The 23,706-nt window shown below is 38.1% G+C and overlaps 1 protein-coding gene and 1 pseudogene across 1 annotated transcript in view; both read left to right on the forward strand.

The window, feature by feature from the left end:
* Nucleotides 1–23,706, forward strand: part of SCFD1 (sec1 family domain containing 1) — a 109,354-nt gene that overhangs the window by 65,775 nt on the left and 19,873 nt on the right. The window contains exons 16-19 of the mRNA XM_005695203.2: nucleotides 3,346–3,416; nucleotides 6,503–6,582; nucleotides 12,547–12,609; nucleotides 14,444–14,519. Coding sequence (XP_005695260.1) covers nucleotides 3,346–3,416; nucleotides 6,503–6,582; nucleotides 12,547–12,609; nucleotides 14,444–14,519 — 290 coding nt within the window. The remainder of the gene's footprint in view (nucleotides 1–3,345; nucleotides 3,417–6,502; nucleotides 6,583–12,546; nucleotides 12,610–14,443; nucleotides 14,520–23,706) is intronic.
* On the forward strand, nucleotides 7,231–9,494 carry LOC108638519 (annotated as a pseudogene).

Consider the following 23,706-nt stretch of genomic DNA (forward strand, 5'->3'; position numbering starts at 1 on the left):
CCCAATGGCCAGATCATGACAGTACCAAAATAAATAATGATGATAACAGATTATAACATACTGAGTGAAATAGGAAGCCATGAGTCCATGCAGATATAATTAATGAATAAATAGAAATTTTCCAGATTATTTACACAGTTTCAAAGTACCTCCCTACAAAATACTTATTACTTACAGAAGAAGAAAAATAACTTGACGGGGGAGAAGCCTGATAGATGCCTTATCAGGTAATCACATTGAACATCAGCAGTAATGAGGCATACTGAAATAGTGTACCACCCGAAAGATTCAGTATAAAAATACAGTATCACTTTTGTTGTATTCCTGTCAAAGATGTACAGCCTGAATCTAATCATGAGGAAATTCAGTCAAAAATTAATTGTGGAGTATTCTACCAAAAGGAAGGAAAAAGTAACCTATAATCCTTATCAAGGCCATGGCGTCAAGAAAGACTTGAGGAACTGTTTCATACAGAAGACAACTGTATATAAGAGGTGACAGCTCTTCCCAGCAACACGTGATTCTTTTTCCCATAAAGGATATTATAGAGACAGTAGGTGAAACTTGGAGTGACATCTAAGGATTAGATGGTACTAACGGACCAACACTAATTTTCTGATTTTGATATGTTATTCTGTTCTGTTATTTTGAAGTTACTCTATTTGGAGGATGTCCTTAACATTTGGGAATGGTGGGAAAGCAGTTCAACACCTGACTCTCAAATTTTCCAGGGAGGAAAAAGCTCTCTGAATTATACTTAAAACTGTTCTCTGAAGTATCAAATTATTCAGTGAGGAAACTCTGCCTCTAAAATAGCAGTTGCAGTAGAAACTTGAATGTGACCAGAGGATCCAGCCTTTAGCTGCTAGCTCCAGACTCTGGAGTACTCACAGTTGTAAAGGATACATTTTTCCAATTTCCATTTAGCTCCTCTGTGACTAATGTCATTATAAGCATTGCATGCCCTCCAATTCTTAGCATCCTATGACTTAAAAACTTTAGCAGAGGCTTGAGGACATTGACCCTGTTGGAATTATAAATATGTTTCTCCTTGTCGAAAAGTGGGAACTGTTCCTTCTCGAAGCAGAATAAGCACCCACCCTTAGAAAAGGGGGAAATACCGATAACCTCAGATATGCGGATGACACCACCCTTATGGCAGAAAGTGAAGAAGAACTAAAAAGCCTCTTGATGAAAGTGAAAGAGGAGAGTGAAAAAGTTGGCTTAAAGCTCAACATGCAGAAAATGAAGATCATGGCATCTGGTCTCATCACTTCATGGGAAATAGTGTCAGACTTTATTTTGAGGGGCTCCAAAATCACTGTAGTTGGTGACTGCAGCCATGAAATTAAAAGATGCTTACTCCTTGGAAGGAAGGTTATGACCAACCTAGACAGCATATTAAAAAGCAGAGACATTACTTTGCCAGCAAAGGTCCGTTTAGTCAAGGCTATGGTTTTTCCAGTGGTCATGTATGGATGTGAGAGTTGGACTATGAACAAAGCTGAGTGCCAAAGAATGATGCTTTTCAACTGTGGTGTTGGAGAAGACTCTTGAGAGTCCCTCGGACTGCAAGGAGATCCAACCAGTCCATCCTAAAGGAGATCAGTCCTGGGTGTTCATTGGAAGGAATGATGTTGAAGCTGAAACTCCAGTACTTTGGCCACCTGATGCGAAGAGCTGACTCATTTGAAAAGACCCTGATGCTGGAAAAGATTGAGGGCAGGAGAAGAAGGGGACAGCAGAGGATGAGATGGCTGGATGGCATCACCGACTGGATGGACATGGGTTTGGATAAACTCCGGGAGTTGCTGATGGACAGGGAAGCCTGGCGTGCTGCAGTTCATGGAGTCGCAAAGAGTTAGACACGACTAAGCAACTGAACTGAACCAAAGCCAAAGTTTTCTGGCTGGAGCGCCAAAAAGGGAAAGCCACGGAAACTAGAAAGGACCAGGGCGGTTACAGAAGGAAGGAAGGAGCTCAGCAAAGCAACCCCATAAAGTTGTTAATGAATTCCTGGGCTCACCTCTGAGTTGTTCATGCCTAAATCTGATCCTACACAGCAATTCCAAGGATTGAAAGGTGAACGACAAGATGACCTCCAAATTCCTATACTGGCTCCTGGGCAGTGGAACAGAGCCGAGTAGCACTGCAGACATTTTGAAAATAGAGTCCATGACAGAACCACAACTCACAGAGGCTGGTAGGAACTTTGGCCTGAACCCAGACAGGCTAATTACCTGTTAAAACAAAAATACCAGCTTTCTCCTAGGATTTAAACAAGACCCTTCATCCTGTAACCTACTTCAGAATGTTTAAAATACAATATCTATTTGTAAACATAAGAACTTAGGAGAGCCTGTCTTTCATCTCTGTTACCAAGTCTTCGTCATATTTCGGGAGTAACGATAATTTGAAGATAAAAAAAATCAATGAGTCATCAGTCAGTATGTTTTGAAAAAATTATTCTTGTTTTTATTCTGTAGTGAAGTATGACAATTCTGAGTTCTTACATGTTGTGATACACTTTGAAGTGAGCATGCATATTGGTTTTTGTTGAATAGTGAAACTGAGTTACCCATGAGAACTGTCTTATCACTTTGCACCAGAGCACACCTAGTAACTGAGGGGAGAATAAAGATTCTCTGGACAGTCTCTGGCTTTGGATAATAGAAGTAGCTCAGAATACTCACTGAAAGCAAGAAATTTCTCTGAAATCTTTTATTTTGTCCTAAAATTGCAGGCAAATATAATCTGCATAATACAGTGGTATATTATACTATAGACATGGTTTTTCCAAATCTTCATAGACCTTTCAAAAGGAGGAGAGATGTATGTTTATTTAGTGGCTCCTATCTCAGAAGTATGACCTTGGGCTCAGTTAGATGATTTTAGCCAGCAAGGTTTCATAAACTAGTGCCTGGTGGGGGGAGCAGGCAACTGGTTTCCTAGGATAGTCCCATTTTTATACCAAGTTGTCCTTACATAAGTATTATTTAGCATCCCCCTTTTCATTTCAAAAGGGTATTGTTTTAGAATTATATGATTATCCTACCTATACCATTTTTTCTTCTTGAGTTTATATCTGAAAAATTAATCTCAACATTATAGACAGTTTGGAAGATAGACTGCAGATGGTAGTCCTGTAATCCTGTAGTATTTCATCTTTTTCCATATCTGTATTTTACATGGTTGTGATTTAGTGCCTATAACGTTAAATCATTTGAATCAAGAAGCTTATTTTGTCACATTTATGTATGCCTTGAGTTTATAGTCTTGACTATAATACATAACAACTAGAATTATGAAAGTCTTTTTTTTCCCTCATCTGTTTCCCCTTTGTAGCAGGAACTCCAGAAGATAAAATGAGGCTGTTTCTTATCTATTACATAAGTGCACAGCAAGCACCTTCTGAGGTATGTCCTCTGTATTCAGTTATTGGGAGGAAAGGGGGATACTCACTTGTTTCAAAAATAGAAGTAAAAACCACTATGGCCAAATGATCATTTCATTCCTTCCTTTAAGAGAAAAACAGTTTCTTAAGGCTAGTTCTATTTACTGCTGAATTTTATAGCAGTATTTGTCACCAAGAGAACGATTTACTCATGAAATATCTCACCCCTTTTAAGTTGTTTGAACATGAACAGAATTCAGGTGGCCAAAATTCTTATTTCTGGAAATAACTATTCTAAACTAAGTTAACCAAGTTTGTTCTACTTTTTTTCGAAGATTGAGCTTACCATTTCTCATGATGTGATGATCCTAGAAGTTCCATTTCTTTAAGCTGTAGCCACTAATACTTACAAGAAATTAAGCTTTAACCGAAAAGTTTGGTAGTATTTTGCAGTTGTTTAAAACTAATGTCCTTTATAAAATACAAAGAAGTCACTTGGAGGAAAATAACTAAAGTTCCAAAAGTTATATAAATACTGTAATTTCATAAGATTAAACTTCAGATTCAACATCTGTCATATGATTCATATAAAAATAGCATTGAAATTTTATACTAAAGTAAAAAAAAAAAGCTACTGTTATATTAGAATACATTTCTAAGAATGATTGGAAAATGATCAGTTTTCCTTTCTAGATTTTTTTTTCCCCTCAGTGGAAGAGTAGATTGTGGGATATTTTATTGTTTTCCTTTTCTTTCATGAGCCATCAGCTGCTTTTGAGGGAAAAAAAATTTTCTAAGTGTGCAGCGGTAATTGACTTACTCTGAAGGAAGCAGTGATTTTTGTATTGTTGCTGCGCTGGAGACCTGCTAACTCTTCCTGATATTAACTTGTATAGTTTTACTAGATGAGCAGCTAGCATAAGGACCTTGGGAAAGACACCTAGAATAACAGCTGTTGCAAACTGCTTTCCTTTGCTGATAGCAATGATTTTTCTGATGTCTGCTAGATTGTGAGGCTTCTTTTTGTTTGACATGTTAAAACAGAAAAGTAAACCAGTATTTGCTTTAGGTCAGTTCTGCTTTGTCCTAGGAATATGTCTCTTGACTTTTAGTTAGAAAGTTCAGTAGTGTCCCCCCTTATCCAAGGGAGATATAATCCAAGACCCCCATTGGATGCCTAAAACCATGAATAGTACCAAATGCCCCCTCAACCATATATACTGTTTTTTCCTATACATACATACTGATGATAAAAGTTTAATTTATAAATTAGACACAGTTTAACAAAAATGGCTAATAAAATAGAGTAATTATAACAATATACCATAATAAAAAGTTATATGAATGTGGACTCTCTCAAAATACAGTTATTATACTCATCCTTCTCATGTTGATGATGTCAGCTGATAAAATGCCTGTGTGATCAGATGAAATGAGGTGAATGATGTAGGCACTGAGATACAGCATTAGACTACTATGGGCCTTCTGACATGAAGGAGAATCATCTGCTTCAGGTGATCCTGTGTCATCAAGCCATGATGATTTTGATGGTTAGATGTCAGGAGCAGAGGATGTCACTGATTGGGGCAGGACTGAGCAGGACAGCGTGAGATATCATCATCGTGCTTTTCCAAATGGGGCACAATTTAAGACTCATGAATTGTTTGTTTCTGGGAATTTCCATTTAGTATTTTCAGACCTTAGTTGACCACAGGAGCTGGAACCTGGAAGGCAAAACTGCTGATGAGGGGTGACTACAATATAGGTTTCTTTCTAGAAAGATCTCTGTCATTAATGGGGGTATACCTATAGCTTAAGGGATTCTAAAAACCTATTTATAGTATTTTCTTAGGAATATATGAAAGTGAAAATTGCTCAATTGTGTCCAGCTCTTTGCAACCCCATGGCCTATATAGTCCATGAAATTCTCCAGGCCAGAATACAGGAGTAGGTAGCCATTCCCTTCTCCAGAGGATCTTCCCAACCAAGAATTGAACCCAGGTCTCCCACATTGCAGGTGGATTCTTTACCAGCTGAGCCACAAGGGAAGCCCAAGAATGCTGGAGTGGGTAGCCTATCCCTTTTCCAGCAGATCTTCCTGACCCAGGAATCAAACCAGAGTCTCCTGCATTTCAGGCAGATTCTTTACCAACTGGGCTATCAGGGAAGCCCAGGAATATATGATTTTATTTATTTTTGGTAAGAATTATGTCTTTTTATAAGTAATCATTAAGAGGCTTGGGGCAGATTTTGACTATTAATGTCAAATTGAAAGTGTTGGTTGCTCACTTGTGTCTGATTGCAACCTCATGGACTGTAAGCCACCAGGCTCCTCTGTCCATGGAATTCTCCAGGCAGGAATACTGGAGTGGGTAGCCATTCCCATCTCCAGGGACACTTCCCAACCCAGGGATTGAACCCGGGTCTCCTGCATTGCATGCAGATTCTTGACCATCTGAGCCACCAGGGAAGCTCACTGTCAGATTAATAGCTCCCAGAATATGAAGCAGCTCTGATTGATGGTGAGCTTAAAAGTTTCTTTTTCTTAGAAAAGTTTTATAATGGAGTTGTTGTGATAGCTCCCGTGACATAAATTCAACTGGACTTTACTTGTTAGGAAATAAAAGACTAAGAAAGAGAACTATTTAACTATTAAAAAGTGTAGGTCACCTGCTGCTCAGTTAATAACTTTGGAAATTTACAGTGAATATGAGATGGGACCACCTAAATCTGCAGTGATTCCCTAAGTCAGCATCACTCCCTTCATGTTTCTAGTTTTGAAATATTCTTGATCAATCCAGATATTCATTTAATGCTTATTCCAAGGACAAACAATCTATGTCCACAGTGGAGGAAACACTGACTCTGTTGGGCTTGCTGAGGGATGACAAAACACCATACTGCTTAGGTGATTTGGGAGCCTGTTAAAGGTAATTTTCACTGTATGTGATTTTTGTCTTGGGTACTCATTTGGGTGCTCCCTTAAGGTACCACTCCACTTACTTAGGTGCTCTTGCCTTTAGTCTTAACTTTCTGACTAATCAGATGACAACAAACAAAATGGTCTCTTTCATGAAAGTAAAGATTTTTGTCATATTCTTATTTCAGGCTGATTTGGAGCAGTACAAAAAAGCTTTAACTGACGCAGGATGCAACCTTAACCCCTTACAATATATCAAACAGTGGAAGTAAGTTTTGTTATTCTTAAGTTCCTATCATTTAAGAAAGTACAGTGGAAGTCAAGTTCCAAGAAAACTGGAAATGTTACCAAGAAAATTTAACAGTGCCTTAGTATTTTTTGTTGTTATTCAATGGCATAAATATTTCTTTATCTCCCCTACTTTTTCCACAACTTTATATAAAATATTGCTGCCTTTCTTTCCTAGACATTTTTTTTCCTATCTTTTCTTCACTGGTGTGAGATGAAAAAGTCAAAGACTGAAATGTTTTAGGTCAAATGGCTCTAAAACATTTTTAAGATGTTTTAATTTCACTAGTAATCAGAAATGCAGATTAATATAATAGGAAGATTTAGAAAATGTGCCAAGGATCCAGGAAAATTGATGAGTATATACTCCACTATTAGAAATATAAATTGTATCATTTCTACAAGAAATGCAACTGGGTCATTACAAATCATGTTGTGGGTTGATTCAGCAGAGGGGGCCTAAGAGGGGTGCTCGGAAACGGCCCTCGGCTCCCTCCCCTGGAGACACAGAGGGCTGGGGCCTTGGTGAATGGCTTTCTGGCTAGCCACTTGTGGAATTATTAGACCCACTCCTAGAGGGTCTGGGAGAGGGTCTGGCTCCCATCCCTGAGTTCCCAGGGACTCTGCTGCTTGCCCAGGCCTTGGGCATGAGTGTGATTCTCTCCCTGCCTCCATCCTGTCACCGCCTGGGGGTTTGGATTCAGGATTTGTTCCTAGTGTCCAAGACTTAAATAAGAAACTTACAGAGCCTGATGCTTACCTACAGATCTTGATAGAAGAGTTGAAGCTTTTTGATGACAAACTTCAAAACTACAAACAAAGATGATGAACAGAGAAAGAAAATTGAAACCCTCAAAGAGACAACAAATAGCATGATAGCATCAATTAAACACTGCATTGTATTGCTGCAGATTGCTAAAGACCAGTATATTGCAGAGAATTATGCAGATAAAATTATAAGTACTATTAATCCTGTGGATGTCCCTTGGAACCTGTGGTCAACACAGTGCCTTCCCAGACTGTCTTACCTCCAGAACCTACTCAGAGGTTCTGTAAGTCAGAGCAGCGTCCATCTTCTCTACCAGTTGGACCTGTATTAACAACCTTGGGACATTATCAGACTCAAATACCAAATAGTATAGGCAGTGGCCACTCAGCACCTACTAGTAGTCTGACTTATCCAAGCCAAGTCAACTTGTCTCCAAACAAAGTCCCAGAGTTCTCTTACTCTAGCAATGAAGATGAATTCTATGATACAGATGAGTTCCATCAGAGTGGCTCATCCCCAAAACACTTAATAGATTCCTCTGGATCTGTTGATCCAGTCTTGACACACAGCTGCTCGGGAAATAGTCTAAAGGCCCAGATACCACAGAATCACTTAATTCTTCCATGTCCAGTGGAACAAGTGATGCTGACCTTTTTGATTCACGTGATGATAGAAATGATGAAGGGGAGGCAGGGTCAGTGGAAGAGCACAAGAGCATTATCATGCATCATTGCACTTGGATCTTACAAAGGTAGTTCTTCCAACATTTATTCTTGAAAAAAGATCTCTTTTAGAAACATATGCAGAGTTTTTACACATCCGGTCCTGTTTGTGAGTATTAGTGACCAGAGAATGCCAGAGACCAAATGGTTCAGGTTGTGAAATGGTATCTCTCAAGTTTTCACGCAGGAAGGAAAGAATTGGTTATCAAAAAGCCATACAACCCCATTTTGGGAGAAATCTTTGAGCGTCAGTGCACATTACCAAATGATACTGAAGAGAATGCAGAGCTAGTTTCAGAAGGACCAGTTCCCTGGATTTCCAAAAATAGTGTAACATTAATGGCTGAGCAGGTTTCTCATCATCCGCCCATTTCAGCCTTTTATGCTGAATGTTTTATTAAGAAGATACAATTCTGTGCTCATATCTGGACCAAATCAAAATTCCTTGGGATGTCATTTGGGGGTGCACAACGTAGGGCAGGGCTGTGTCTTATGTCTAGAGCATGGTGAACATTACATTCTCATATTCCCCAGTGGTTACGGCAGATCTATCCTCACAGTGCCCTGGGTGGAACTAGGTGGAGAAAGCAATATTAATTGTTCCCAAACTGGCTATAGTGCAAATATCATCTTCCACACTAAACCTTTCTATGGGGCCAAGCAGCACAGAAATTCCCTGAGATTTTTTCTCCAAATGACAAGAAGTCTTTCTGCTCAGTTGAAGGGGAATGGAATGGTGTAATGTATGCAAAATACTCAACAGGGAGAAATACAGTTTTTATAGATACCAAGAAGTTGCCTATAATGAAGAAGAAAGTGAGGAAGCTGGAAGATCAGAATGAATACGAATCCCACTGCCTTTGGAAAGGTGTCACTTTCAACTTAAAAATCAGAGACATTGATGTAGCAGCTGAAGCCAGGTATAGACTTGAAGAAAGACAAAGAGCAGAAGTCCAAGAAAGGAAGGAAAAGGAAATTCAATGGGAGACAAGGTTGTTTCATGACGATGGAGAATGCTGGGTTTATGATGAACCATTACTGAAACGTCTTGGTACTGATTAGGTTGGAAAACAAAGTTTGCTCCTGGTTCCAGGGCAGGAGGCATAATTAAGTGACAGTCTTCCTTTGGGAGAGCCTATTCACTCCCTTCTTGCAGTGGTTCCTATCTCAGAGATAGTGGACTTTCTGACGCAGATGAACAATTAAAGCAAGCAGAGCTTCCCTTTTTCCTGTCTAGCAGTTATAGTGTTGATTTTGGTCTTGAGAAAAACTTCAGGTTTTGAAGACAAGGTGTCTGCTCTTTTTCCAAATCTCATGGTATAAATCCCAGTCTTAAACTCTGCATCCTAGTACTGCTATTGAGATGTACAACATTTGTTTCCTAGATCATATAATCTTGGGTTCTATATACACATATATATAATATAGCTGGTGCCAGATTTTTCATAAATACTCCATTTACTGTAAATATCAGTTCCTCTGAGTTTTAGAAAATTTGGTGCAATGTATTAAAATCACGTGTTAGGAAATTTCATGGTCTCACCTAAAATAACTTTTATTTTGTAATTGAAATATTATTAAATTGTATCTAACTCTGCCACAGTTTAATACGCAATGCTTTTAAGGCTTCATAATTTTCCAACAACCGCAAAAAAATCATGTTGTGGAAGACTTGTTCAGTGACCATTGGGAAATGGCCATGTATGTTATGAAGTGAAAATATAGTTTACTATTCATTGATTTGTTTGATAAATAACTTCCTTTGTTGCAGTGACTAGGGACTCTTCTAAACATTAAGAATATAATAGTGAACATGCTAGGGAAGGCCTCGGCTTTCATTGAATTTACATTTGTGTTGAACAATATGTCAACAAGCAAATGAATGAGCAGGGTTGTGTTAAACCATATTCACTATATTAACTGATATAAAGAAAATAAAACTAAGTGATAAGATCTTAATTTGTTGGGGGTATTAGCTAAAATTTGTTGAGATCAGGGAAAGCCTCTGGGTAGGCAGCCCTTGAACCAAACTTGGTTTTTATGGTATAATCCTCTCTTACCTTTCCATTTATCTGCCTGCGTGTGTGTGTGTGTGTGTGTGTGTAGATATACACATATATACATATAAAGCATAACTAAAATGACATTCACTTAAATGCTAATAGTGGGTAAATCCAAGTAGTAGAATTTTTTTGTTTTTTACCTTTTGGGTTCTTTATTTTCCAAATTTTCTTTAGTAATACCTTAAAATTATTTCTTAAAATAATAATTTTTTTAAGAGTAGGGGATTAAATATGCTTTTTTACCCTCAACTGTATCAAAAAATATGCATAGTATGAGACACGTACCAAGTTGTTAACAGCAGATATCTCTGAATTGTGAGTTTACAAGTGGTTTTTATTATCTATACTTTTGTTTGTTTTTTCAAGTTTTGCTTTTATTTCATTGCATTCTTATAAGAAAAGAGGTAGACAAAACCTTAGTTTAACAGAAGGAACTGGAAACCATCTTTTCCAATTTTTATAACAGATACAGTTATCACATTTGGTGTGTCATGTGTGTCGTTGTGTTTTACGTTATGACTTATGTGGAACTCCCTAATCAAACATTTGATGTTAAAAGAGTGAAGACAATCTTGGGCATCTTACATGGTTATAAAATATACAATTTCTGATTTGTAACATTTTTCTTTCTCATTATAAGGGTTATACCAGTTTATTGGAGAATATGTTAGAAAACTCAGAAGGGTATAAAGAAAGTAAAAATTTACCTGTAATCTCCCCATTCAAAGTCTATAAGTAACCTTTAGTGTTTATCCTTTTATGCATATTACATATTTTTAAATCAGGAAGTCATTGTTACAGATGCAGTTTGTGTTCTAGTTCATCATGCCAGTTTTTCATTGTCTTAAATACAGCAGACCCTAGAACAACCTGGAGGTTAGGGATGCCAACCCTCCATACAGTTAAAACTCAAAGTATTACTTAACCATGGGCTGGCCCTCAGTATCCCTGGTTCCTCATTTGAGTATTCAACCAACCACAAATCATGCAGTACTGCAATATGTATTTATTGACAGAAATGTAAGTGGACCTGCACAGTTCCAAGCCCATGTGGCTTAAGGATCAGCTACAGTCTCCAATGGTTGTATTTAGTATTTGCTTGAATTTCAGCCATATAAATGTAATATTCTTTATTTAACCCTTTATTGCTTAGAGATAACATTTTATATTTAGATATTGTTGTTTCTAGTGAAAAGTAAATTTTTGTTAAAGGCAGAAATTCCAGTCTACTGCTGAAAACCATTGATTCACATCTTCCTTTCTGAACAAAATTGTGACTTTTGTATTTGAAATTTCTCTAATGGTATCAGTAAATGTTTTCCAGATTGAAATAGTATATTTTTAGTGTTTCATCTTCAAATCTTAGTGATTTCCATTCTTTTTTTTTTACTTTCATAAGATGTTCCTATATTTAGATAGATAATTTTTTTTCCATTGACTAAAACATTGGGAATGATTAGGAATTATAAAAGAATACTGATTTGCATAAAAATATTTATGGCATGCTGTTAAAACATTTAAGAATAGTGTGTACAATATGATACTGATTTTGTTTTTAAATCATATGTGTTGTATATACATACGTCAAAAGATTAGAAGAATATATGCCAAAATCTTAACAGTGTTTACTTCTAAGTGGTAGAGGTCTTCTAGGAGCATTCTGTTTTCTATAGTGAACATATTCCTAGAAGGAAAATATTTTTTAAAATGCAGCTAAGTGCCATATTTTTGCCCAGCCTTCAAAAATTCTATAGCTATAAAAACATTCTGTATGTTTAGAAAGATCTGAAAATAAATGACTGTATGCAGTTCAATATAAAAGTGTGTATGTAACTAAAAAGAAAAATCACTGAGTAGCAGAATTAGAATAGCAATAATAAAGAAAGTGATTTTGAGCTGAATCTTAAAAGGAAATGTACAGTTTTTATTGGAGAATACAGTGGATCTGTGTCCCCGAAGGACGGGACAGCATGAGTCAAGGCATGTGTCTGGGAATGTGGGAGCATGGAATGTGGAGAACAGTAAAGGGATTAATCAGTACATGATTGTTCTTCTAAAACAGAAAGTCTTTATTTCCTGTTAATGATCCTTAAGTTTGAGGAACTAATAATGAATTAGTGGTTTTTAAAGAATTTCAGTGTTTTGCTAACAGTTGCTCTGTACTTGAACATTATTTTACATGGTTACAGGTTATGTAATCAATGTTTGTATAATTGTGCTAATTGTACTGAAACATTGTATTAGTTGAAAAATTATTTCCTTTCAGAAACTTCATAGTAAATCTTATGATTAGTAAATTTTTTAATGCCTAGTTAGTAAATGTTTTAATGCTGTGATAATAAATGTTAGCTCAGCAATTAACTTTTAAATATAACTTTCTTATTTCATAGGGCTTTTGCCAAGATGGCTTCAGCTCCCACCAGCTATGGCAACACCACCGCTAAGCCAATGGGGTAAGTATTTTTAATAATTCTGATTGAAGAAGTCTAGTACTCCAGCTATAACTGGAGTTTTATGCCTTGAAAACTGTGTGACATTTCCGCGTGCAGAAAGTTTTCGTCGTGATACAGAGCAAATGTCAGCATGCTTTTTGGGTTTCTTAGGTAGGTTAAATTCTAATTCTAAAATGTAAGTTAATGTATTTTACATGGTAGGGCTTCATATGCTTCCTTGTTAAGATATTATGTTTTTCATTTTCAGAAGATACATGAATTTCTATCAGTGTTGATAATACAGACATTCAAGACCTAGCTTCTAGATGGAACTAGGCATACTGCTAAATGATAGAGATGAAGCACTCAGGGTTGGGTGTGATTTCTGACTCCCGAAAAATCCTGTACAGTATGTGTAATTTTCAAAGGAACTGAACAAAGTGATTTTGACTGCTCTTTTCAGTACCATACTAGCTTCAAATTCCTGGCTTATTTTTTGGAGCTTAGAACTGAAGCATGAAACTGGAGGAAAACAGGTTTACCCTAGCCCCACTCTGAGCTGCTGATTTTAATGAAACAATTTCCAGAAAACAAAAGCACTTGGCCTAAGGCAGGAACATGTAAGCGCTTGGCAAAATGAATCCAGCTGGCCTCACCTTCAGACAGTGCTGTGCGAGGTACCACTCTTACTCCCTCAGAGTTGCCTGGTACCTGGGAATCACCTCAGAACTAGTCAGTCCAACAGAGATTACGTTTTCTTGTTTCTGTTAAAGAATTGATTTCCATCCTGCCCATCTCTTCATTTCAGAGGGGAAGAGGACAGGATAGGGAAAATGAAAATATATTTGGAAAACTACTTCCATGTATTTAATAAAATAGGCTTTCCAGTTTTCTGTCCTAAAACCTTACTGAATCTTAAAAGCCTATTAGATTTCTTACGGACTTTGTAGTTGAGGATTTTAATAAAATGTGTTATAAGAAAATCTTGGATGATTTGAAGGCCTTTTCTTGCCTTCTAATATCAAAATGCAAGATTTCCATTCTGTCCCACAAAATACCCTTTGATTCCACATAAAAGACTTTTTGAACCACAAATATAAAACCAATATGGTAAGTCATTTGTGTTATTTTTGTTGGTAAAATACAGACACTGGACATTCTTAGAGTTGAGGTAAAATTCAGTGAGCATTTTGTGCTTTCACATTTTTATATGATAGCTTTTGTGTATGGGGCCACAGAGTATACAGTGCAGGACTAGATCTAGCAGCTATAATATAGGGAATATTGTAATTCCTGACCTGTTCAGAAACTCCCAGACATGCATGTTCTCCATATGTCAGTGTGTTTTGAACTCCTAAAGCAAGTCATCTTAATTACTATCTTTGTTAAATTGAATATAGTTGATTTACAATGTGTTAATTTTTGCTGTACAGAAAAGTGATTCAGTTATACATGTATATACTTTTCTTTAATATTCCAGATTACTATCTTTAATACATTGTTTTAGCATTAGAGTCAGGAAATTCAAAGAATTCTCTTTAGCTAATAATTTGCCTAAATATTGATATGTAGCTAAGGCTTAGCAGTTAAAATGTTCATTTTGAGGACCGCACTCTAATTTTATATCTTATTGACTAGTCAGAATGTTTTATTACTGTTTTATTGTTAAATAAATTTGTGGCAGTGATATCCATGGAAGTTAGACATTCTCAGGTCACTTCTGCTCAAGGAAAGCAAAGGTGGTAGGCACAGTGAGCTTCATCAGCATGTGTTGTGTAATCAGACAAGTATTTTATCTGTAATTAATCAGAGAGATAATTTGTACTTAGTGCAGTGGCTCTTCTTTTGCACCTAGTCTCTTATCACGAGTCATGAATACCGGATCACAGTTTGTGATGGAAGGAGTGAAGAACCTGGTATTGAAACAGCAAGTAAGTACAGCTGTTAGAAAATACACTGGTAACTTTTGAATATAAATGTTAACAGGTTGGTTGCTTAGCTAGAGCAGCTTCTAGATGTATTCAAGCACAAAATTAGGAATAAAATGAAATCAAGGGGTCCTTTACTGGTATGTTCAAGAATATGAGAGTATTTTACATATATAATTCAGAACTCTATAATTTTATGCTTTTTTTAAAAATTTGCCCTTTTATGTTAATGACATTTTGATTTCCTTTATCAGGTTTGTGAAAATACGTTAACTGAAAACCATGAACTTAATCTTAAAATAATGAACTGTTACATAAATGCATATCATTTAAGTTTTAACATATATTAGGAGAATAGTAAGTTAATAGTCTAAAAGCCTGTGTAAATTAAAAGTATTTTAAATAGAATTTGTGTTTGGGAATAATGCAACTATAGCTTGATTTCACATTTCATTTTGGAATAATAGTTTTAAACATAAGACTTTTAATGGTGTTTGTATTTCCGTTGTTTTTCTGTTATTCTAATATATAGATATTTCTGCTTCAGAGTGATCATTAATTGTTTTGGCTTCTTTTCAAACTGAACTTGTTTTTAACTTTTTGTTACGGAAATTTTCAAATACACATTAGTATGTCAAGCTCTCCTGAACCCTTCACCAAGATTCAATACCCGACATGGTGCCATTCTTGTTTCATCTTCCCCACTTATATTATTTATTTGTTTTTAGGGACATTTTAAGGCAAATCTGAGACATAATATTTCACACATAGATACTTCAGTTTGTGATGAGAGGATTTTAAAGGCCAATTCAGAAAAGAAATAGAGTATCCGTTATACAGATCTGAATATTGTTTACTTGTTTTCAGAATAAGCTAGATCTCTGTTTCTCTGAACTTCTTCCAAATTTTTTAATCTTTCTTACTATATTTACCTGTGGTATTTTGTATTGATGTTGTTTATATTTTCTTTTTTTCCCACTTTTATTGAGATATAGTTGGCATGCATTGTTTCTTGTTTTGCTTTTTTGTTTTTGGCTGTGCTGGGCTTCATCCCTAGTTGCAATACGTGGGCTTCCCATTGAGGTGGCTCCTCCTGTCGGGCGTGGGCTCTGGGGCATGGAGACTTCAGTAGTTGCAGCGCTCAGGCTCTGAAGCGCGGGTTCAGTAGTGGAGGCACACAGGCTTATGAGTTGCCCCAGAGCTTGTGGGAGCTTAGTTCCGAACCAGGGGACCAAACCCATGTCCCCTGCATTGGCAGGCAGATTCCTAACCACTGGACTACCAGGGAAGCCCCAACATGTAGTTTTACTTCTTGACAGCAAGAAAATTTTTTTCCCCATCTTTGAATTTTCCATAGCAGTGTTTCTTAAGTAAGTATTCAATTTTTGTTTGAATAAGTAAATAACATTGTATTGTAAAAACCTGTAGTGTTAATGAAGAACAGTGAAAAATCTTAATTTTTTAAGATTGAATTAAAAGGCAGATTACTTCCTAACTTTCCTTCAGAGACATTCCAGATTGCATTGCTTTCTAAGTACTTGGGAACACTTTTTAGCTTAATTATCCCTCTTCAGAATTATTTTCAGTCCTTCCCCTCTGTGTTTCTTCTGGTAAAAAGCCACTACTGAATACTTAATCCACTTTCTAACTGGTTCACGGTACTTCTGTGAGCCGGTTTATCTTTATTCTCTAGGACTGCTAAAGGTGAAAAGGCATAAAAACAGGTTGGACACGTTAGTGCCCAACATACTGTACTTACAGTTGAACCCAGCACTTGTTAAAAAAGAAGTTACTCACGACAGTTGTTAAAGTACAGTAAGGCAGACTTTATTCAGGGGGACCATTGTGAGAGACCAACGTTGGGACCACTGCAGTGGGGTTTTGAAGTGTGGGAGAGAGATTGGGCTTAACTCCAAATACATCAAGGAGACGTGGGAAATCAGAGCTCAGTAGCAGGGTGTAGTTATCGGTGGATGGAAAATTACTTAGAGAAAACATCAGGGCTAAAGGAAGATTCTGGCTAAACCAGCCTAATGGGATTCTTGATGAAGGCAGGCTAATGTAATTGGACATCACCTGAGAGGTGGTAAAAGGTGAGGAAACCAAAAAGATATTAAGGATGGGACGATACCGAGGAGATGTGGGTTCTGGCTATAAACTGACTTAGCAGATTTCTTAATGCAAAGATGGACACAGAAGTCCAAAAGTCAAGGCCTAGTTGAAAAAGAGTTTGGAGAGCCTCTAAAAAGAGTAGAGTCTTATCTAGGAGAGAATCTAGTCATGCCACTCTGCTTATCATCCACATGGACAGAATGATGTTATATGTGAGACAGAGGAGGAACCACTAGTTTCTAAGATTCTGTCTGACTTTTGTCAGACACACTGGCTATTGTATGAGTTTGTTGTTGTTCAGTTGCCAGGTTGTGTCCTACTCTTGGCCTCATGGACTGAGCACACCAGGCTTCCTTGCCCCTCACCATCTCCCGGAGTTTGCCCAAGTTCATGTCCATTGAATAAGTGATGCCATCCAACCATCTTATCCTCTGTTGCCCCCTTCTCCGTCTGCCTGAAATCTTTCCCAGCATCAGGGTCTTTTCCAATGAGTCAGCTGTTTGCATCAGGTGGCCAAAGTATTGGAGCTTCAGCTTCACCATCACTTCCAAAGAGTATTCAGGGATGATTTCCTTTAAGATTGACTGGTTTGATCTCCTTGCTTTCAAAGGGACTCTTAAGAGTCCTTTCCATCCCTGCGGTTCAAAAGGATCAATTCTTCGGTGCTCTGGCTTCTTTATTGTCCAGCTCTCACATCTGTACATGGCTACTAGAAAGACCATAACCTTGACTATACGGACCTTTGTTAAAAAAGTGCTGTCTCCACTTTTTAACACACTGTCTAGATTTGTCATAGCTTTCCTTCCAAAAAGCAATCATCTTCTAATTTCATGGCTGCAGTCACCATCCCTAGTGATTTTAAAGCCTAAGAAGAGGAAATCTGTCACTACTTCCACCTTTTCCCCTTCTGTTTGCCATGAAGTTTTGGGGCTAGATGCCATGATCTTCAGTTCAGTCGCTCAGTCGTGTCTGACTCTTTGCAATCCCAAGAATCGCAGCACGCCAGGCCTCCCTGTCAATCACCTACTCCCGGAGTTCACTCAGACTCACATCCATCAAATCCGTGATGCCATCCAGCCATCTCATCCTCTGTTGTCCCCTTCTCCTCCTGCCCCTAATCCTTCCCAGCATCAGACTCTTTTCCAATGAGTCACCTCTTCGCATGAGGTAGCCAAAGTACAGGAGTTTCAGCTTCAGCATCATTCCTTCCAAAGAACACCGAGGGCTGATCTCCTTTAGAATGGACTGGTTGGATCTCCTTGCAGTCCAAGGGACTCTCAAGAGTCTTCTCCAACACCACAGTTCAAAAACATCAATTCTTCGGTGCTCAGCTTTCTTCACAGTCCAACTCTCACATCCATACATGACCACTGGAAAAACCGTAGCCTTGGCTAGACAGACCTTTGTTGGCAAAGTAATGTCTCTGCTTTTCAATATGCTATCTAGGTTGGTCATAAGTTATTTATTCTTAATTGAAGGATAATTGCTTTCCAGTATTGTGTTGGTTTCTACCAAACATCAATATGAATCAGCCATAGGTATACTCATGTCCCCTCCCACTGGAACATCTCTCCCACCTCCCACCCCTCTAGGTTGTTACCAAGTTAGGTTTGAGTTCCCTGAATCATACAGCAAATTCCCCTTGGCTATCTTGTAATATTGAGTTTTAAACATGCTTTTCCACTCTCCTCCTTCACCCTCATCAAGAGGGTCTTTAGTTCCTCCTCACTTTCTGCCATTAGAGTGGCACATATCTAAGATTATGTGATATTGTTGATATTTCTCCTGCCAATCTTGATTCCAGCTTGTAACTCATCCAGCCATTTCTCATGATGTGCTCAGCATACAAGTTAAATAAACAGGATGACAATAAACAGCCTTGTCATACTCCTTTTTCAATCCTGAACCAGTCAGTTGTTCTATACAGAGCTGTAACTATTGCTTCTTGACCCGCACACAGATTTCTCAGGAGACAGGTAAGATGGTCTACTATTCCTCTCTCAGTGGAAACAGTGGCTGACTTTATATTTTGGGGCTCCAAAATCACTGCAGATGGTGACTGCAGCCATGAAATTTTAAGACGCTTACTCCTTGGAAGGAAAGTTATGACCAACCTAGACAGCATATTAAAAAGCAGAGTCATTACTTTGCCAACAAAGGTCCGTCTAGTCAAGGCTATGGTTTTTCCAGTAGTCATGTACGGATGTGAGAGTTGGACTATAAAGAAAGCTGAGCACAGAATAATTGATGCTTTTGAACTGTGGTATTGGAGAAGACTCTTGAGAGTCCCTTGGACTGCAAGGAGATCTAACCAGTCCATCCTAAAGGAGATCAGTCCTGAATGTTGATTGCAAGGACTGATGTTGAAGCTGAAACTCCAATATTTTGGCCACCTGATGCGAAGAGCTGACTCATTTGAAAAGACCCTGATGCTCGGAAAGATTGAAGGCAGGAGGAGAAGGGGACGATGGAGGATGAGATGGTTGGATGGCATCACCAACTCAATGGACATTAGTTTGAGTAAACTCCAGGAGTTGGTGATGGACAGAAAGGCCTGGCGTGCTGCAGTCCATGGAGTCACAAAGAGTCAGACACAACTGAGCAACTGAACTGAACTGAAGAGTTTTCTACAGTTTGTTATGATTCACACAGTCAATTTCTGGAATTCTCTTGCCTTCTCTGTGATGTTGGCTATATGATCTCTAGTTCCTCTGCCTTTTCTAAACCCAGCTTGAACATCTGGATGTTCTCAGTTCACGTACTGCTGAAGCCTAACTTGAAGGATTTTGAGCATAACCTTGCTAGCATGGGAGGTGAGGGCAATTGTCTGGTGGGTTGAGCATTCATTGGAAATTGGGATGAGGATTGACCTTTTCCAGTTTTGTGGCCACTGCTGGGTTTTCTAAATTTGCTGACATAATGTGTACAGCACTTTAACGGCATCATCTTTTAGGATTTAAATAGCTCTGCTGGAATTCCATCACTTCCACTAGCTTTATTGGCAGCAGTGCTTCCTAAGGCCCACCTGACTTCACACTCCAGGATGTTTGGCTCTGAGTGAGAGACTACACCACTGTGGTTATCTGGGTTATTTTACGTTTTTTGCATAGTTCTCCTTTCCATCTCTTCTTGATCTCTCCTGCTTCTGTTAGGTCTTTACCATTTCTGTCCTTTATTTGGCCCATCTTTGGATGGAATATTCCTTCGATATTTCCAGTTTTCTGGAAGAGATCTCTGTTCTTTCCCATTCTGTTGTTATCCTCTATATCTTTCCAGTGTTCCCTGAAGAAGGCCTTCTCTTGTTTCTCCTTGCTCTTCTCTGAAGCTGCATTTAGTTGGGTGTACCTTTCCCTTTCTCCCTTGCTTTTCGCTTCTGTTCTTTCCTCGGCTATTCGTAAAACCTCCTCAGACAACCACTTCGCCTGCTCATATTTCTTTCTCTTTGGGATGGTTTTGCTCGCTGCCTCCTGTGCAGTATCACGGACCTCTGTCCATAGTTCTTCAGGCACTCTCTTTACTAGATCTAATCCCTTGAATCTCTTTGTCACCACCACTGCATATTCATAGAGAATTTGATTTAACTTGTACCTGACTGAGCTAGTGGTTTTGCCCACTTTCTTTAAGCCTGAATTTTGCTATAAGGAGGTGATGATCTGAGCCACAGTCAGCTCCCAGTCTTGTTTTTGCTGACTGTATAGAGCTTCTCCATCTTTGACTACAAAGAATGTGATCAGTCCGATTTCAGTATTGACCATTTGGAGACGTCCATATGTAAAGTTGTCTCTTGTGTTGAAAAAGAATGTTTGCTATGACCCATGTGTTCTCTCTTGGCAGAATTCTGTTAGCCTTTGCACTGGTTCATTTTGTACTTCAAGGCCAAACTTGCCTGTTACTCCAGGAATCTCTTGACTTCCTACTTTTGCATTCCAGTCCCCTATGATGAATAGGACATTTTTTGTGTGTGTGTTCTAGGAGGTCTAGGTCTTCATAGAAATGATCAATTTTAGCCTCTTAGGAATTGGTAGTTGGGGCATAGACTTCAATTACTGTGATTCTGAATGGTTTGCCTTGGAAATGAACTGAGATCATTCTGTCATTTTTAAGGTTGCATCCAAGTACTGCATTTCGGACTCTTGTTGATTATCAGGGCTATTTCTTCTAAGGGATTCTTGCCCACGGTAGTGGATATAATGGTTATCTGAATTAAATTCACCCATTTCCATCCATTTTAGTTCACTGATTCCTAAGATATTGATGTTTACTCTTATCATCTGCTTGACCATGCCCAGTTTACCTTGATGCATGGACCTAACATTCCAGGTTCCTATGCAGTACTTTTCCTTACAGCATCGGATTTTGCTTTCATCACCAGACACATCCACAATGAGTGTTTTTCTGAAATGACCTAGCCTCTTCCTTCTTTCTGGAGCTATTAGTAGTTGTCCTCTGCTCTTTCTCCATAGCATATTGGAAACCTTCTGACCTGGGGGGCCTCATCTTTTGGTGTCATAGCATTTTGCCTTTTTAAGGTTTATCCAGTTCTCACAAGTAGCACGCAGGAGTGGTTTGTCATTCCCTTCTCCAGTGGATCACGTTTTGTCAAAACTGTCCACTGTGACCCATCTATCTTGGATGGCCCTACATGGCATGGCTCATAGCTTCATGGAGTTATGCAAGCCCCTTTGCCACAACAAGGCAGTGATTCATGATGGGGATTGTGCAACTATGTGTAGTTAAATTTAGTTTTAAGGAGAATTCATATTTTGCTGTTGGAAGGAAATCCCAGTAGTAAAATTCCCTAAACAAAGGAATCCTTTCACAAATAACTAATAGCACGGAGAAATTACAGGCTTCAATCTTTTAAATGACCATATTTACTCTTTGAACTTATTACCTTAGAGTCACATGATGTACATCCCTAAATGATGCCTGTAAGAAGTACCTAAACTGATTCACTTAAATATTTTCTTGTGCTAACAAAAAATTTGTGTTATTTGAAGTTTGCAAAATATAAAAACAGGTTATCTTCTGTGACCTCAAACCTTCCTGTTCTTAACATTGCATATAACATACTGCTTTGATATAGGCAGTTTTTCATTTACAGAAGTAAAATTTGAAATGATTGGTGGTTACCTGTTTCTACATCACATTTCTGTCACCACTGCTAGGAGAGAGCCATACCAGTGTTGTTCTATTTTAATAGATGTTCAGAAGACTTTTTAGGTTCAGAATTCAAGGAAATATTCACTGATTTGGGAGACATTGGTTATTGATTGGGTGATAGTGGTTCATTGTAAATGTGAAGTAAAAATAAAAGTATTATAAAACAGTAAATTCAGTATGTTTTAACAAAATAGAAGATACTCATGGGTAGATAACTAGGTTTTAAATGTTAGTTTTTCTAGGTGAGAATATTCATCTCTGATTTACTTCTGTATGATAAATTACTAGAATTGAATTATGGAGTCAAAAGGATGAACATTTCTAATTGTCCTTGGTTAATATTACCAAATTGCTGTTCAGAAAAGATGTACCAATATGCAGTGATTTACAGTGCTTGTTTCTCTACATCCCTCCCAGACCTGAACCTGTGTGTATGTGTTGGTGTGTAATCTTTGTAAATTCAGTACTTTTAAAAAGTCCCTTGCTCTAGAAATATTTAAACACATAGCCATTTTTAATTCATGTTGATGTATGGCAAAACCAATACAGTATTGTAAAGTAAAAGAAGTAAAATAAATTAAAAAAATAAATAAAGTTACACTGTCCTAATGTTTTAAAATTTAGAGGAACTGCTACAGGTTTTAAGACATCTGGGGCAGGTTGGGAACTGAGAAAAGAGACATCAGAGAAGAAGACTGGTAGAGATGAATTCTTTGTTTCACACTTGTAAAATTCTAATTTATGCCTCACATCTCTAAATACTGGTTTGGATTTTTTTTATCTGAATAAACATTTTAAGTTATAAAAATATATAGATAGAAATAATAGGATGTTTTGTCATGTTCAGTTTTCTAGGTCACTTATAAGAGCTTTTTATACCTTTTTGTTTCTTGGGCAGCATAAGTTTTATGCATCACAAGTATCAGCTATCACATAAAACCACTGGAATGATCTTTGCAGGTTTGGAATATATTTATGTGAGGAGAGTTGTTCAGTTCAGTCGCTCATTGTATCCGACTCTTTGCAGCCCCCTGGACTGCAGCACGCCAGGCTTCCCTGTCCATCACCAACTCCTGGAGTTTACCCAAACTCATGTCCATTGAGTTGGTGATGCCATCCAACCATCTCATCCTCCGTCGTCCCCTTCTCCTCCTGCCATCAATCTTTCCCAGCATCAGGGTCTTTTCCAATGAGTCAGCTCTTCGCCATCAGGTGGTCAAAGTATTGGAGTTTTAGCTTCAACATCAGTCCTTCCAATGAACACCCAGGGCTGATCTCCTTTAAGATGGACTGGTTGGGTCTCCTTGCAGTCCAGGGGACTCTCAAGAGTCCTCCCCAACACCACAGTTCACAACAGAAGCATCAATTCTTCAGTGCTCAGCCATCTATATGGTCCAACTCTCACATCCATACATGACTACTGGAAAAACCATAGCTTTGAGTATACAGACCTTTGTCAGCAGAGGAATAGCTCTGCTTTTATGCTGTCTTTTAATGGTATCTAGATTTGTTGTAGCTTTTCTTTCAAGGAGCAAGCAAGCGCCTTCTAATTTCATGGCTGCACTCACCGTCTGTAGTTATTTTGGAGCCCAAGAAAATAGTCTGCCACTGTTTCCATTCTTTTCCCCATCTGTTTGCCATGCAGTGATGGGACTGGATGCCATGATCTTAGTTTTTTGAATGTTGAATTTTAAGCCAGCTTTTTCACTCCTCTTTCACCTTAATCAAGAGACTCTTTAGTTCCTCCTTATTTTCTGCCATAAGGGTGGTGTCATCTGCATATCTGAGGTTATTGATATTTCTCCCAGCAGTCTCAATTCCAGTTTGTGCTTCATCCATCCCAGCATTTCGCATGATGTACTCTGCATATAAGTTAAATAAGTAAGGTGACAACATGCAGCCTTGCCATACTCCT

This window comes from Capra hircus, chromosome 21 (genome assembly GCF_001704415.2).
Source record: "Capra hircus breed San Clemente chromosome 21, ASM170441v1, whole genome shotgun sequence".
NCBI lineage: Eukaryota > Metazoa > Chordata > Mammalia > Artiodactyla > Bovidae > Capra > Capra hircus.